The sequence below is a fragment of the Mirounga angustirostris genome, unplaced genomic scaffold (genome assembly GCF_029215605.1).
Source record: "Mirounga angustirostris isolate CCGP_5_RB_7025 unplaced genomic scaffold, mMirAng1.0.hap1 SCAF_15, whole genome shotgun sequence".
NCBI lineage: Eukaryota > Metazoa > Chordata > Mammalia > Carnivora > Phocidae > Mirounga > Mirounga angustirostris.
This window is the reverse complement of record NW_026991723.1, coordinates 28,927,895-28,945,432: the sequence shown is the minus strand read 5'-3', so window position 1 is coordinate 28,945,432 and position 17,538 is coordinate 28,927,895. Positions and strand designations below refer to the sequence as shown.

General features: G+C 48.4%; 1 protein-coding gene across 22 annotated transcripts in view; it reads right to left on the bottom strand.

The window, feature by feature from the left end:
- The window catches only part of AOPEP (aminopeptidase O (putative)), a 354,373-nt gene that overhangs the window by 149,524 nt on the left and 187,311 nt on the right, over nt 1-17,538 (bottom strand). For 21 of the 22 annotated variants that reach the window (XR_010407860.1, XR_010407861.1, XR_010407862.1 and 18 more), the window contains 2 exons: nt 6,940-7,129; nt 2,811-2,917 (listed from right to left, as the gene is read on the bottom strand). The exons of the other annotated variant lie outside the window; for it this stretch is intronic. Coding sequence is in view for 9 of the 21 variants with exons in the window: in XM_064579971.1 (XP_064436041.1) it covers nt 2,811-2,917; nt 6,940-7,129 (297 nt within the window). In the remaining 12 variants the exon portion in view is untranslated. The remainder of the gene's footprint in view (nt 1-2,810; nt 2,918-6,939; nt 7,130-17,538) is intronic. 22 annotated transcript variants of the gene reach the window in all.

Sequence of the window (17,538 nt, the reverse complement as noted above, 5' to 3'; positions counted from 1 at the left end):
ATTCCAATCTCTGTTCTGCTCTGTATCAGCTGTATGCTGCTGGACCCCTTAATACCTCTTTCTGAGCCGTGAGTCATCTAAGTGAAGATGCTGAATAGCCAGCAGGAGGGGTGGGGACTGGCAGCAGAGCACAAGGAAATCCAGGAGAGTGTGACACAGAAGCCAAGAGAAGAAAGTGTTTTTAGAAGGAGGGAGTGGTCAACCACGTTGAAAGCGGCTGCAAAGATGAGTGAGAGAAGCTTCCATTTCATCTGCACCACCGAGGAATGCGGAACATATCAAGACACAAACCAAGACTTCTAAATTGTTCTTGGTCCATCATTTCAAGGCCATGGGTTATCTTGAAAGGGAGGGGGAAAAAAAGAGCATCTTTGATTACTGTCTTGTTTTAAGCGACTTCTTTCCCAAGGTCTTATTTGCATATTAAACCAAAATAAAATCTGAGAACAAATTTTTATAACTCTGATGTTTTTTTTCTTTCACTTTCAGTAATTTCTAGGCTCTCTGTGCCCATTTAAGGGAGAATTCTAAAGGATGGGAGTAAACTAAACCTTGACTATATAATTTGGGGCAGGTTCAGAAACATTTCCTCTTCATTGTAAGCGCATCTGATAACAATAGATTCCATACTGATGTGCAATAAATCTTTCGAATGCGGTCATTTCATGGTTAGCCTAAATTTAGGCAAACAAAATTTCTGAATATTAAGAAAAAGAAAAACAAATGCCCTAATAAGCTTTCCAGCACAAGGGTCTAAAAATAGTGTATTTCTTCTCCCAGCTCTACACACACAGGAAAAGCTCTTGGCCATCAGAGGCTGGTTGATCACAGCTCCACCGAGTCCAGAGAGAAGGCTCTCCTCACATGCGTACTGACTTCCCCGTGTGAGGCTGGCCTGCTTATGAACTGGGAGCACATTTCATCAACTAATGTTCATTATGACGCCCCACCCCCACGCCATACCGACTTCCCAAGCTCCTCCACTGGCCCCCTACCTTCCTCCGACCTCTTCCCTCACTTTCCTCTCTCCCTGGTGATTTCAGTGTGCTCAGACTTGTAAGTATTTATAGACTGAATGTTCCAATCTTTCCAGTGAGCTGCTGACTTGTAGACCCCACTAAGTTCTCGATATCAAGTATCTGTTTGACATCCCAAACTTAACATATACAAGACTGGGATTTTTACTTTTCCTTCCGATGTCTTGCTGTCTCACCAAATGGCCTCACCATCTACCCAGCGGCTCAAGTCAAAAGCCTGGAATTATTCTGGACACTCTCATCTCCCTCTTCTCCATACTCGATGACCAAAGACCCGCCAGCCCCACCACCTGGACATGTCTCAGATGGGTCTGCCACAGCCGCCACCAGGACCTCTTGCATATGGACGACTGCAAGGTTCTAACCCTCCCCTTCCCATCCCTCAGCGGCCTGCAGTCCATCCCCCAGCAGCCCGAGCAGCCCTGAAAACACAAGACAGATCAGGATCCTTCCCTGCTACAAGCCTTGGGGCGCCTTCCATTGCACTTCGGCCTAAGGCTCGCTGGCCAGACTCCTGCCTGCCTCCCTCTGCCCATCTGGCCACACCGCCCTCCTTTCTGTTCAAGTACCAGCCTGCCAAGCCCTTTCCTGCTTCAGGGCCTTTGTAGTCCTCAGAGACACCTTCCGTTCGCACCACTTCTCACCATCTGGAACCCTGTGAAGGCAACAGGGTCCCGCTACGTGGAAGCTCCGTGAGAGCGGGGACGTTGTCCACCTCCGTCGTATAGCCATCCCACTGGCTGAGGGCAGAGGGGTGCAGAGAGCGGTGCTGGGTGGGGAATGCGGGGCTCCTCGCTCTGGATTTCCTACACAACCCATGAGTTAGAGGACGTAGAGGTTTCGTATGCGAGAACGAGGGACTTCTTCTTCGTGGGAAGAGTGGCCACACCCCAGGCAGCCATGCTGCACAAAAGCACCAGCCAGCCTCCCTGGGGGGCGGGCGGGGGGGGCATTGAAAAACAAACAACCAAACCGGTTCAGACTGGCTTCTGCCCAAAGGTCAACTGGCCTTGTCATCAAACTGGGGGGCCACCGCTGGATGGCTGTCTTCCCACCCGTCTGACGGCTATAGTGGAGCAGGGGCAGGATGAAAGCTTCTGTGGTCATAGCAATCGCAGTATTCCCGGGGCCTAGGCTTGGGCTTGCCGATAAACAACTATTTAGAGAAATGAAGAAAACGAGCAAAGCAGAGAGGGGCAAAAACGGAAAAATGGCAAGAAGTAATCCTACAAGTAAGCGCTGCAAGACACACGTGGACACCACCCTGCGGGAGCTCGGAGTAGCATCTCCCCCAGGCACAGGCGTGGCCTCCTGCTGGGAGGACCCCAAACAAAAGGCCCCACTGACACTGACATCTGTTCCTGCTAAACACTTAGGAAGCAATATTTTCCTGAAAGTTTGTTGTTATTGTTTTTTTAATTTTGGCTTTAAAGGGTTACTGTCTGTCAAGCTACCAAACCCCCACCTTGTCCAAGTCCTCAGCCACCACACAAAGTGACTATTAGAACTTCAAACAAAGAATCTGGTCCTGGAAATGGCCTTGTGTTCGTTTTTTCCTGAACAGAGACACCAGGAAAGCGTCAGAAGGCAAATCTAAGCCCAAGCCCTGAGAGACTTCAAACATAACAATCACATTCCTGGGAGGATGAGTGACCTAACCCAGTTTGATTTAAAAAGGAAACACAGCAGATTTAATAGATGGCCAGGATGCGTCTTGAAGGAAAGGAGGGGGAGGCAGAGGATGAGGGGGAAAGAGATCTCAGGGCGCTTTACCTCAACACCTGCATCTCCTCGGGGGAGTTCCGCACCTCGTCCTGGAGGCAACACCAGCGCAGACAAGCCTTCAGCTCCTGCTGCTCCTGGGCCTCGTGGGGGGCCAGCTGCTTGGGCCACAGACACACAAACACATGTGCACAAAACACAGTCACTGTTGTCCTCACGTGGGGTCACAGCCGCCCGACAGGGCAGCTTGCTCAGTTTCAGGGTGACCGCACAGATGGCCTCCCCGCGGTGCCTGGCACCCCATCAGAAAAGCCAGAGGGCCAAAGGGGTCTGGTAGGTCCTCACACGAAGACCCAGCCGCTCACTCTCCTGCTGGTGATGGAGCTGGGCCTGGCTGTCTGGAACCCACCCCTCACACACCCTGGGGCCCAGAAAGAGCAGGCTTCCTTAGAGGGCTGTTTCCACTCGGATTCCATCCAGCCCTTTCCTGCTTTGTCTTTCGGCACTGGGTGGGGAAGGTCCCCTCCATTTACCTCCTACTTTTCCCAGCCCTCAGTTTGGTTAAGGGCTGTTTACAGTGGAGCCTGCTAATGCAGCCCAGATGATTCTGTTTGCATAGAAGCAGAAAGAGTGTACTGCCTGGATTCACTCTGGGGGAGGGGGACGCCATCACACCCTGCCCTGCTGGTGAGAACGGGCTACTGCCACTGGGCTCACAAGGCCCCACGACTCAAGTCTCTGTAAGGGAGGGCAGCAGAACATCGGCCTGGGAGGGAAATGTCAGTACCAACAGGCACTTCTGGAAATGAAAGATCCTTAAGAGTGGATTCAACAGGTATTTACTGAGTCTCTGCCAGACCCTGGGTACACTATGGACACAGCCTGTAAGAACACTAGCCATCAGAGGTTAAGGAAGAACCTAGATGCCCTCTGGCCATCCAGGTGAGTCCCTGAGGAGGTGGTGGGGCCCACACTGGTCCACAGAGAAAGCAGGAGTCAGCCCAGGGAGGAGGAATTTCAGGAAGAGGGAAAGCATGTGTAAGGTTCAAGGGGCCTGGAAAGAGCGTGATGATGTGTTTAGAGAACGGTGAGGGATGTAGTCGGGCGGGGAGCACGCTATCACCTGGGCAGAGACAGAGGTGCCAAGTAGCCAGCAAAGGCCAGATGAGCCACAGGTTCTGTGTGCCCTCTTGCTAAGGACCGAATCATGAGTGGAAAATTCATGTTGAAGCCCTAACCCCCAATGTGACTGTATTTGGAGATGGGACCTTTAAGGTGGCAATTAAGATTGATGAGGTTATTAGGGGTGGGCCCTGGTCCAATAGGCCGGGTGTCCTTAACAAGAAAGGGAGAGGCACCAGGGCTCTCTCTCTACATGCGCACAGAGGAAAAGCCACGGGAGAACACAGAGAAGAGGTGGCCGCCACCAAGCCAGGGAAGAAAGGTGTCACCGGATTCCAAGCCTGTCAGCACCTTGATCTTGGACTTCCAGCCTTCAGAACTATGAGAAAACAAGTGTTGTTTAAGCCCCCCGGGCTGTGGTATTGTGTTATGGCAGCCTGAGCTAAGACACCTGTGAAGGAGGTTAGACTTTATCCAGGTTGATGACAAGTTACATGATGCAATCTTGCAACTAACTGAATTCCCTTCTCCCTGCGGAACGCCACTCCAAGTGGAATGCCCCTCTCTGTCTCCTCGTTCAGTGGTTTCCCCCTCCCTCACTTTGCCATGCTCGCTAACGTTCAGTGATGCAGAGCACAGTCTGGGCTGCCAAGTGGCCGATGTGCGTCACCCCCTCTTCCCTGGCGGCATCTGCCACTGACCATGTGAGCTGGCCCACACTCTCCTGCCCCAAAGAGCCCCTCTCCTGCTCAGAAAGTCTGCCATCAGGGACCAACAGCACCTCAGTCTCGCCCTTTAAGGAAGGGGCTAGAGGGATCGACACTCTCTGGAAAGGTTTCCAAGCTTTGTGCTGGTATCCAGAATGGCCACTTTGCTTCAGACCAAAGGGCTTTCACATATTGAAGAGATCCTGCCCCCTTTAGGGTCTTTAGACCCTGAAGGATAGTGCGGTGGGTTGTCCCCTATGCTAGGTTAAGGGAAAGGCAGGGACAGAGAAATCTCAACTCCTACTTTACCTTTAAGGCCCATGTCAGAAGTCACCTTCTCCAAGAAGACTTCCTGGATCTGCTCAGGCCTGACCTCTCCCGCCTCTGAACTCACACAATATTTGGTATTTACCTCTCTCTTCTAACTTATTTTCTTCTTCCTTCTACTGTGTGCTTTTCTTATCTTCACAGTTAAACTATGACCTCTTTCAGAGCAGGGCTGGGTCTCACTCATCCTTTTATCCCTACAGGTCTAGCACAGAATGGACACACTGAAGGTATGTCAGCTGTGGGATGAGGCCAGACTGGCTTCATGCCTCTGTTAGTGGAGATGGACATATTCAGGGCAGTAAGAGGCAGGACGTAAGCAATGAGACTCAGGACTGACACTCTGGAAATATGGGCAGGGGCCAAGGCGACGGAGGAGTGTTTTTTGTGGATACGGGAGATAAAGGACAGGGAGATCATCGTTAGATGCCTGAAATATACTCACAATTACCAAGAACAGCACAAATCTGTCTCAGGACAGAAGCATCCCAGAGAAGGGATGATGATAGAGGCCCATTTATACTGGCCTATTTAACCCTTGCTGAATGCCTACTGTGCATCAGTCAGGTGGAGGAAAATACAAAGAGAAAAAGAAGAGAAAAAGAGAACTGGCATTTCCTGCATGAGCTCCATGTGTCATTCATAATTATCCCATTCACCGTGCCAGTTTGCACATTCTTATATGTATTTTCAAATGAGGAAACTGAGGGTCAGGGAGGCTATGCAACCTACCTACACTTACAGAGCTGGTCAACAGCAGGGCTGGGATTCCCTGCCCGGTCCGACTCCAAACCCCGCCACCCTGCCCAAATCTGCCACGTGGCCTCTCTTCACTGTGTGGCAGGGGACACAGATGTGCACGCTGCTGGCCAAGGTGCAGAGGGCGTGGGAGGGTGAATAAGCTGCAGCTCCACTTTGAAAGAGACCACAGTCTAGTTGTGAGGATAGGAGAAAGAAGAAAGAAGTGAGGAAAAAGAGGTAAGTACCAAATACCGTGGGAGTTCAAAGCTTCTAGAAGAGTGAGTACTGTGAGTGGAATGATCAGTCTGGGCTATCCAGAGAAGGTGACCTTGAGCTGGTTAGTGAAAAATAAACAGGATTTCAACAGGCAGAAGGAGCTCAAACAAAAGCATATAGGTATGCACAAACTTGAGGATTTCAGAAAATGTTAACTAGTCCAGTGTGTAAGGGGTGGGGATGGCAGGGAAAAGAGTGACCAAATATTAGGGGATGAAAAATAAGCAGGAGGCAGTTTAGCTGCCATATCCTCATTAGAGCCGGCAGTCAGTGCTTTAAAGTAGAGGTTGTAAGCTGGGAGCGTGCTGCCCATACCTCTGGGTATATTAGTTGGCATAGGATTTTTTAAATTACTAAATTTCATATAAAAATCCAGATTTAGAACTTCCTTTTAAACCACCAGGAGTCCAGGCTCCACTGAGCCCTCCCGCCGACCCAGCCATGCTTGGTCCAAGCTGAGGGGAGGTTGCCAGCTTGTCTCAGCCCTCAGCACACCCTAACCTACGACACCAGCCACTTTATTCTTCGTTACTTGCCAGCAGACATCTGAGATTATGCCTCCAGATGTAAATTTTCATCTTATTAGAAAAAAAAAAAACCCAACCCAAACCAAACACAAGTCAGTGTCACCACAACCATAATAACCACAGGGGAGTGCTTGAGCATGCCACGGTGTGACCTTCTCTTCTAGTCTTTGCTCAAATGTCCACCATCAGAGAGGCCTTCTCATGGTGCCTTCTAAAACTGAGCTTCCCCGCCACTCTCTGTCCGGCCTCCCCTGCCTTCATAGTGCTCACCACCTGACATGGTAGGGATGCGTTTGTCTGCTTCGCTGTCCTCTGTCCTATCCCCACAGGGAGAACCCCCCGGGGCTCAGGGCCTCTCCCCTCTCCCCAGCATCCAGCACAGTCCTAGCGCGCAAGAAGCCCTCTCCGGATCTGTGGAATGAACAGATGAACAGAATCTGACTCCGGGTCGGGAAATGCTTAGGGTCACTGTAAACCTACCTGCTGCGCTTCAGCCCAGAACACGTCTTCCAAGTGAGTGGCGAACCCTTCACTCAGCCATTCCTCCGTCCAGTCCCGGGCCCCAATGGCTAGGCCAAACCAGGCGTGAGCGATTTCATGGCAGAGCCGGGTCCCACAGAGATGGCTCGCTCCTGTCAAGACGCTCTGAGAGAGGAAGATGATGTGTGGGCTGTGGATAATGGGGGAGAAAACACACGGGAGTCTTGTTAGAGCCTGCCCTCACGGCTGCCCCATGGGGCGGCTTTCTTAGCCTGGCGAGCCTGTTATTATCATGTGCATGCTAGATCATGACCGATAGGCTTGCAGCTTAGATGCTTTCAGAAATAAATAAAGTGGCAGTTTACGTTTCTGGCAGTGGTTCAGGTGGCCGTTTGTGCCAAGCAGTTGTCTCTGTCATCCAACGGCTATTACCTGTAATGAGTAACCAGCACCAAAGTTTTATACCGAAGAAATGACAAGGCAATGGAAGCATTTACTCTGAAATCTGGACTGTAAAAGAAAAGCAGGTGTGAGAATGTGAAGCCCATGCTGTCAAGAGAGTGATCAAAGAAGCCCCTTCAGCCAAAAATCCGAGCAGCTTACACACAAATTGAGAAGTCATGCAGAAGGACAGGAAAAGCCGAGAAGAATGGGACCAAAATTTTCCATTGCAGACTGGGGCTGGCTACGGAGTGAACACACTAACAGGTGTCGTGGATGGGCAAGGTTTCCCAGAGACTCAGAGAAAGGCCCAGTCTCCGTAAGGCAAAACTTTTCAAAGGTCTCATCTCCTCCCTGTAGATGCTTATACACTCACTGACATAACAAAATTGGGCAGGGGGCGGGGTGGAGGTAACCACCCAGGTGTGCAAACGGCCCCAGGGCTGGCACCAGCTGGGGAGATTTATCTAATCTCATTTTCCATACCTTGTTTTAAAGCCCCAAATACCATGATCAGAATTGCATAGAAGTGGGAGAAAGGGAGGCTGAAAACAAGAGGCGGAGAGCAAACCTCCCCTGCGTCCCCCTTCCACATTGCTCATTGATCCAGGACTTGTTTACAGTTTTATTAAATGAAGAATTTGCTCTTAAAAAAAAAAACAAAAACAAACCCAAAACCCTCTCCTCCATCAATTGAAGGTGAACAGTTGTGAAAGCTCCCAAATTAAGAAACCATCCACACTGGTTCCTTCCTTCAGAAGCCATTTGTTTGCTCTCGCGTGGGCTCAGCACAAGCCAGGGCCGCGCGCGGATCTGTCCTCCGCCCCCACGGCCACCAGTAGAGAAAGCCCCACCTGTACTTCCCTTGCACAACATCGCCCATTCAGCCCAGAGAGCTCAACTGAAATCGCGGGAGCCACGTGTGCCAAAATAGACAGCTTTCATGTGAAATAATAACAGGGCAGGCACGCAAATGAAAAGCGTCTGCCAGGCCCTCGGCAGAGTCCACCAGAAACCCCAGGAATTAAAAGTGCACTCGGGGCATTTAGGACACGGGGGTGCTTGCGGGGGGGGTGGGGAAGGGCAGGCGCCAACAGTAGCTCAGAGCACTCAGAAAACAAAAAAAGGAGGCAGGAAGGAGGGAAGGACGGGAGGGAGGAACGGAGAGGCAGGCACAGGAGCTAACCTCCTTCTCACTGAGAAAGTAAAGCCCCGCGGAGAAGACAAACTGCGAAACCTGGCATTTTCAAGTCAATGACCCCTTGCTCTGGCATGTGTAGCGCTACAAAGAAAAGCCACAGAAATGTACCAAGTAAATAACATTCCAGACATACTGCTGGCAGCACTTCACCCTTTTGGCTAAAACAAAACAGAATTAACTGCAGGCCTTGTAAACAGGCTCCAAGACGCGCCTGCGTCGGAAGGGTCTGCGGGCCAGAGACACAGACGGTGTGCACACAGCGACAGGGACGGGGCGGCTGACCCGTCCGCTCAACCCAGGGAGGTTACACAAGCTGATGACTGAAATCACAGCCAGACTGGTCACGAAGAAAAAGCCTGCCTTGTCTGCGGTGACCGCTCGCTGTTCTGTCCCAGTGTGGAAGCCTAGCCAAGGCCCATTTATGCAAATATCAAAGTCTAGAGAGCCTGAAGGAATGCACGAAAGCAGCTGCGTGGGGGGCGGGGGGTGGCTGTGCGTTTTCCTGCCCTTTAATCTTTTCCCTCCAACGGCCTTTGTTGTCTCCACCAGACCTCCTTCCCCACCTGCCAGGACGCCACCAGGCCAGGCCCCAGTGAGTCTTGGCTGGGCTCAGGACGGACCGACATTGCTGGAATCCTACACTCCCACTACCCATCCCCAGTCCCTTCTTCCTAGCGGGGAATAAATGTACTTCCTACTGTCCTCTGAGAAAGATCAAAGCTTAAATGTCCTCCTGGGTCAGAAGGAAGGGCGTTTCACTTGATATAAGGGACCCTATTATCAGTGGAAAACACGACCTTCTCCCTGAAAAGCAATTTTCCAGTTGAGAATCAGACCCTAAATCCTCCTGCAGTGGAGTCCGCCCTCTGAGGTTGGGTTTTACCTGTGGGCTACTCTGGGGTCGTATTTCCCTATGAAGGAAATGGCTTCCTTCTTAAAACTAAATGAAAAACATGGAGTCAGGTTTTGATAACCCTTCTTGAGGGCTGTTAAAATTCTGACATAAAAGAACCAATAGAATTTACTTTTAAGGAGAATTTCCTCCTCTCCTTTCGACCCTAAAAGTCAGGATTTCTCCTGTCAAGTAGGATTTTTTACACTGCTTTTTTTCAACAGCGAGTGGGGAAAAGTATAATGCTCTTAAGCTCACTTCAAGGAGTAATATTAAATACTCCTTTACCAACAGATAATCTACTTCCTGCCCACCTTCAAGACAGAATGGATATTTAGAATTTTCTACTTCTACCTTAACCTTGATTTATAAGTTTCACCCCTGGGTTCCTCACACATTCCCGCGTTCTCAGAGCCTTATTCATGGTCCCAATCAGCCAGCAGGTCATCCGTCTTCGCTCTGACAAGGCCCATGGGAAAACAGGTTTTCTTGTTTTCCCCGGAAAGGGCCTGTGTCAGCTGCCTCTACAAATGCCAAATTGTCGCTTCATCATTGCAGAGGATGGAACATAATCACTTCAATGATACCTTCATCCTAAAAACAGTTTTTTTGGTTTTTTTTTTTAATGCACGGAGTTTATCACTTTTCCCAAGTAAGAGACGGACAGGAAAGTCATACTTCCAACTCTCAGAAAGCACCAGCCCCCTGGTCCGTATTCCCGTCATAAATTCCCTTTCGCTATAAGTGGTTGAGGAGGACAGCAGGGCAGAGCAGGGGGGCGGCACAGAGCGAGAGCAGGACACGTGTTCTCATTCTCTCCCAGGGGACCACCGGCGGGGCTGCTCCCTCCAGAGGAGGCCACGTCGTGTTGGATGTCTGCTGCCTTTGCCCCTCGAGAGTAAAAATATCATTTCTGGCCTGAAAACAGCTTCTCAAGACTGTTCCTAAAGGCTACCTCCCCACCCAGATTAGAAGGCTGTGTCTGTTAATTTAAAACATGCTTCTCGCAGAGGAGGAAGGAGAGCCTTCATTACTCTCAAGAGCCGCTCCAAGCCTTCGGGAGGAATTCAATTTGGAGCGGAAATGGAGAATTTCATCAGATCTTAAGCAGGGGCTGTTCTGTGATTTATTTCAGCTTTGTCCAGGGAGACGTGACCAGCGCGGCCCATCCTGCTGCCCAGGGAGAGGTCCAGCACTTCCCGGCTCCAGCTCCGAGCTCCTGCCTTCGCTGGTCAGAGCAGGCTGCGGGTGTGACCAGGAGGACAGGAAATGGTTTTTGGTTCAGGACAAGAAGAGCCCCAGGCCACCCCTTCCATGATACTGGAGCTGATCCCAGTTTCCCTGGGGGGAGCAGATTCACTTTTTATATAGATCCTTGGGAAGTGCATCCAGGAAACCGACTTACACTCCTCAAGCTTGGACTTCTTAGTGATTCAAAGTTTTTCACAATCTCAACAACACATGGACCCCAATACCCATTATGGAGAGGAAGGATGAACCAGGAAAAGAGGGAAACAGAAGCTCCTTTCCCTCCAAAGTCAAACTGGATAGCTTTAAGGGTCTTCTAATCACGTGAAAGCAACTTTTGCTTGTGTGACTTAATTACTTGCTAATTTAATTTGGGCAACTAAAAGTAGACTCATAGGAGCCTGGGGCAATCTGCAAGGAGGACAAATCTTAGCTACCACTCCCTAAGATTCAGAATATGTTTTCTCTTTCATTCTTAAGGTGTGATGTGATACATGCCAAGCACTTCAACGAATGTGTTTACAAATCAAAATGCTCAACTTGAGGCCCCTCTTCTCTGCAATGAATTCCTGTACTCCCCCTCTCCTGCGTGCAGTCTAATGTAGGGGATGCATCTGTGGTCCCAAAGGCAAAGAGGTGGCCCAGATGACCTGAAGACCCGTCTGGCTCTGAGACTGCTCAGTAGGGACTAGTTACGTTCCATTTGCCCCATCTGGCATCCCATTGTGGCCACACAGGGTAGTCTTTAAACTGGAGCCATAGGAGATGAGGAAATGTTCTTTCGGGGATAGGGATTTTCAGGAGCTTGAGGTAGAAACCAGTTTCTAAAAACTTGAAGAAAACTTACTACATCCGATCAACACTGGGATCTAAGTTTGAGAGAAAAGGGTAACATTAAGTTTTCCTTTCAAAATTCTGAATAGGCAGTAAAACATCTATACTCATTTACCTAAATGGATTTTGGCTGAAACTGCCAACATAACCAGAGCAGAGAGAGAATGTCCAGGGCCACACTCCAGAGATTTCTACCAAAAACATATCTTCCTTCTAAAGACTCCTATTGCTTGAGCGCTTGCTATGTGCTAGGCACTGTATGTTATATACATCATCTCATTTGACCTGCCTCATGACCTCAGGAGATGGATTTTATTATTATCTCCATTTTACAGATTATAAAAGTGAGGTAGAGAAAAGTAAAGTGACTAGGTCAAGGTCACATCACTGGCAAGTAATGGAGTATTTCTACTCAAACAGTCTTGACCCTGAAGCCTTACTCTGATTCACTGGCCCAGGGTCACTGAGTTTAGACCTGTAAATTCTGGGCTCCCATCCCCCTGTGCCAGCTCAAGCCCAGTGGTGCAATGCTGCCCTTGTTGGAACTCCATCTTCAGAGCCCACCCAAGGGAAGCCACCAGCCATGCCCTCTGTTCCCGAAATCTATGTCGCAGCCAGACTGGCCCAGGGTTACCAGACCTTTTGATCACAGGCTTCAGCCTCTTCCTTGTGGGAAGGAGGGTGAGGATGGAAGGGACAGGGGACAAAGCAAGGAAAACACCACTACTCCACTTCTGATATCCCCAAAGGACCTAAATTCCTGAACATAACACCTTATTCTTCCTAACCCTGCCCTATGCCAGGAGTCCCTCATGGACCACCTCAAGGGGATGCTTAGATAGACAAGCAGGTGCAAAGGTGCTCAGGCCAGTCCCTAGGAGCCCAGGAAGAGCAACACGCCAGACTCTCCCTGACCTCTATCTCCCACCCATTTTTGCTAAAGCCTGACATTTCTTTTTCCTAAAAAGACATTATTTTTTAGAGCAGTGTTAGGTTTACAGCAAAACTAGCAAAGGATACAGAGAGTTCCTATACACCCCCTCTAACCACACATTTCTAACCTCCCCTGCTATCAACATGCCCCACCAAAACGGTGCATTTGTTATTGCAACTGATGAACCTACACTGATGCATCATTATCACTCTACAGTTTACACTGGGGTTCACTGTTGGTGTGGTACATTCTATCGGTTTGGACAAATGTATGAACGTAACCACCATTACAGTACCACACAGTACACCCAGTAGTTTCACTGCCCTGAACAATCCTCTGGTTTTTTTTTTTTTTCCAAGAAGAAATGGTTTAAAGCAGATCACAAACTCAAAGGGTTACAGGAGCTGAGAACATAATAAAATGAGGGATGTGGGAGATGGGGGAAGTGGATAAAAAGATGAGGGAAGTAGACAAGGAGATGAGGAAATAGAGAAGGAGGGGGGAAATAGATAAGGAGAGGGAAAAGGAGTCAAGGAGAGGGGGAAACAGACAAGGAGAGGGGAAGTAGACAAGGAGAGGGGGAAGTAGACAAGGAGAGGGAAAGAGACAAGGAGAAGGGGAAAGAGACAAGGGGAGAGGGAAATAGACAAGGAGAGGGAGAAAGAGACAAGGAGAGGGAGAAAGAGACAAGGAGGGGGGAAGAGACAAGGAGAGGGAAAAGAAGTCAAGGAGATGGGGGAAGGAGACAAGGAGATGGTGGGGAAGTAGACAAGGAGATGGTGGGGAAGTAGACAAGGAGAAGAGGGAAGGGGACAAGGAGATGGGGAAGGGGACATGGAGAGGTGGGAAACAGATAAAATGAGGAAAGCAGATAACAAAAGGAAGGAGGAAGTAGACAACAAGATGGGAAGTGAGTAACAAGATGAAGGAAGTAGATTAGGGAGTGATAAGGATATAGGGCAACAGGTAACTACAACAGGGAAGTAGAAAACAATAGGGGGAAATAGGCAGCAATTTTTAAAAACACCATGTCAAAATTAACCTAACCTATGGACAGGGGCTACAATTTTCTCATCTCTCGTTTAAAGCAGTTATCTTAGGGGAAGAAGCTTATACTTTCATTGCACAGGGAGGTTGTAATGACTGATATCTGCATCCTACCAGGGTTCAGGATGGATGCTCATGGAAGATGGGAAAGGCTCAAAAGCTGAGCACAGATGACAGCTGGGAGGAGAGAGGGGGCTCCTAGTGAGGCACAAGGAGGGAAGAAGGGGTGGCGCTGGGGACACCAAAACATTTTTGCCTGCTTCATAATTTGGTTTAGTGTTGGCCTTAGGCCTATTGCTAATGGGCAAAATAACAGCATGGCGGCGACAAAACAGAGACCATCTCTGGCTCTAGCAAACACAGAGGCCACTTCTGACTCGAGAAAACAGAGGCTGTCTTTGGGAGAGTGCTTAGCTATGGAAAAGCAGAGCAGTGGACACTGCCCTTCAGGCCCGCCGGGCAAATCATCCATTGGGAACGCCGTCTAGACCTCAGCCCTGCGTGCTAAGTGCAGGCAGTGCTAGTGCCCAATTATTAGGAGTTGGCTACCTCTCACTTGGGCTACCCTGCCTGAGGAAGGTGGTAGTGGTTGTCATCTAGTGGTTAAACTCATCTAAAAAGTGAAATAAAGCTACAAGTGGATGTCTCAGGTTTTAAAACTAAAGAATCAGAGGCTCGTATTTGAATGATCCAACTAGATTTGGACTTCTTTCCTTCTGAATCGTAGCACACACGTTCAACCTAAGGAGTCTTTGTTTTCTCACAGATGAGAACAAAGAGACAACTTTTTTTGAAGTTACTGAACACTCCAGTGTTTTGGACACCAGGGACCCACCCATACCAAAACTACATGAACCATATTTATCGCAGCCGAGCATGTCTTTTGAATCATGAAATTACTTATGAACCGAGAGCTGTGCATTTTCCGCAGGATCTGGAGAACTCTTCTGGTAATTACCAATTAAAACATGTTGGCAGCCTCCACTGGAGCACAGGGATGACAAAATGTGATTCTCTCCACTCCCTCACCCCCCTCCTGCTCCCATCCTCCCCACCAGGGTGATGATGTTTGTTCCCATAAAAAGAGCTAATAAAATTAGCTTCCCCTATGATACAGGGGAAATCTTTATTTAATAAAATAATGCATTTTGCTTCATTCCCAGAACAGCAACAAAATGGCGCAACTGAGAACCATAATAGCTCATCCGGTTGGTTTTCGCTGTGCGTACAAGTCTGTCATTTGTGGCCATGTGGAAGCTTGGAAAGCTGCTTCATGAAGGAACACGTTCAGGTAGCTTGCACAACCCTAAGTAAGAAATATGTGGTTACGAGTTTCCTTTGAAATACGGTGTGAACACTCTTTGGGTCCACAAATCATGTCTTCCTGTGTTCCTTGTCTAGAAAAAGAAATTATGGGGATTTCCCAGCGAGTACTCAGAAATCTAACTGGTGGGTGGTGGGGTTGGGGAGGTCATCCGTTGCTTCCACAACTGAGAGGCACTCTGGGAATCTGAAATCTCAAGATGTAGTCGGGAACATGTGTAGGTGCTGCGCTGGGGGCTGGTGAGAACACACACGAGGCAGAAAGGCCGGTCCGGACAACAATAGGCCTGAGCACAGCAGGGCACTGTAGATGGATAGAATGAGTCCTGGAAGCAGACACCAGTGCAGAGGACAGGGTCCTCCTGCCAGACAGCCACGCTGTCAGCTAGCTTTCAAAGCACTAGGTTATTCTGCATCAGAACAAGCAGCAGTGGGGACGCCTTGGGTGGCTCAGTTGGTTAAGCGTCTGCCTTCGGCTCAGGTCATGATCCCGGGTCCTGGGATCGAGTCCTGCATCGGGCTCCCTGCTCCGCGGGGAGCCTGCTTCTCCCTCTCCTCCCTGCTCATGCTCTCTTCTCTTTCTGTCTCTCAAATAAATAAATAAAATCTTCAAAAAAAAGAACAAGCTGCAAGCTGCCTTAGGGCATGGCCTAACAGAATCAAATCTCTAAACCAAAGGTAGATCCAGGAAGACAGAATTAAAGGAAGCGGAGTTCAAGTATTCTCTAATGGTTGGTCCGATGGTGGAGGAAAAGGAGAGGAAAAACAAAATAATGATGACGGTAAACTCTTAAGACATGCTTACTCTCTCCCAGGCACCATCTGCATATTCCAACTTCACTAACCCATTCTATTCTAACAACAATCCCACGAGGGAGATATTATTATTATTATCACCCCCATTTTACACACAAGTAAACTAAGCCATGGAGAAGTCACATTGCTTGTCCAAAGATCCTATAGTTGGTACGTGTTGAAGCGGATTTAAACACAGGCAGCCTGGCTCATCTACATGTTTTGCTTGATCAACGTCAGCATGCTTCAGAATCACCCAGAGGTAGGATTGCTAGATAAATACAAGACACCCAGTTAAATCCGGATTTCAGATAAACAATAAATAATTTTTTAGTGTATGTCATGTCCCATGCAATATTTGCTAAACCTGGCAACCCTACCTGGAGGGCTTGTTAGAACAAATCACTGGGCCCCACCACCAGAGTCTGATTCAGAGGCCTGGGCAGGGCCTGAGATTCTGCATTTCTATGGGTTCCCAGGTGATGCTGGTCCAGGGACCACGCTCTGAGAGCCAGTGACTTACACTGTGGGGGCTGCATGGCACTAACTTAAAAAAAAAAAAAAAAATCCGCTGCCGAAGTCTATAAGTGGGACTATTTCACCTTGAGATCCAGATTTTCTAATTATATTGAAAATGTGAAAGATCTGGCTACACTAGGCCCACATTCCCAGGTAGCAGTTGTAGCGGAATAGCAGCTGACCCTTTTAGAGGGGGCTCCGTGCCCTCAGACCCCAGCTCCCCACCACTGCTATCTGTCTCCCCACCACTGGCTGAGTCCACTTATTTATAATCATGTGTGTTTTTTTCTCCTCCTTTCTTATAGCAGGACTAAGAGAAAAGCAAAATATTTCTTCTTCTTGTGCCTCCGTTAAAAGTGGGCATCAAAGACCAAGTGTTCTAGGGGATGCTCTGCCATGCACTCATTTATATTTGCTGCCTGACTCCTTATAAGCATGTGGATTTAATCTCTTACTTAGTTTTTCTTATGAAAAATTCTATCAACCTTGTTCATGTCTAGAAAACAGTTTAGCAAACTCTTGCTTCACGGAGAGGCCAAAGACGCAAACAAACATCAGCCTCACTCAAGTCACTCACTACAAATTCCATATTACTAAGCATGGAATTAATTAGGTTTATTGTATTTTTGAAATCCAAACACAGTTTCAATTATTACTAGTCACTAATGGCTTATAATGAAGGCAGAGCTTGTTAGCTAAGCAAACAACTGGCATGTTTGTTGAAAGTGTAAATAGAAGGGAAATTCATGAATTAAATGAATGAATTCGCTGATTGTTCTCGCTAGGCTGTAAAGGAGCATTCAGCTGCCACGATATATATCACCACCTTTGCTGAAAGGCTTAGCCTGCTCGAGTTATCTTTATCCGGTCAGAGATCTTCTCAGTGGTCGCTTACAAAGTAAATGTCTCTCTAAATTTTTTAAAGTACTCATCTGCATCAGCAAATGCCATTAAGGATAAGGAATCACCTGGCTATGGGGGGGTTCATAAATAACTTTGCTTTTACGAACAATAGCCATATCCCCTAATCTTTATTTGACTCCACAAACAGACTAAAACAGCATGCCTGAGGACATAAAGGGACAATATACCTCATATTTTCCAGGGTGGTCCTAGAAAGTATGGGGCAGATGGTCATTCTCAGAGGTATTGAACTTAACAGCATTTCCCTTTAAAAGGTAATAAACTGCACCAGAAACAAAAAACAAATAAAAGGTTTCGCTCTCCAGTCTCCTGGTTTTTAACTATGCTTTTCATTTAAAATTCCTAGTCTTTGCCTTTCTTCTCTCCAAATGGAAGTTCCGTGTTTATTGGATATCTATAGTTAATTCCCATTTCTCTCGGATGTGTTCACCATGCCGGAAG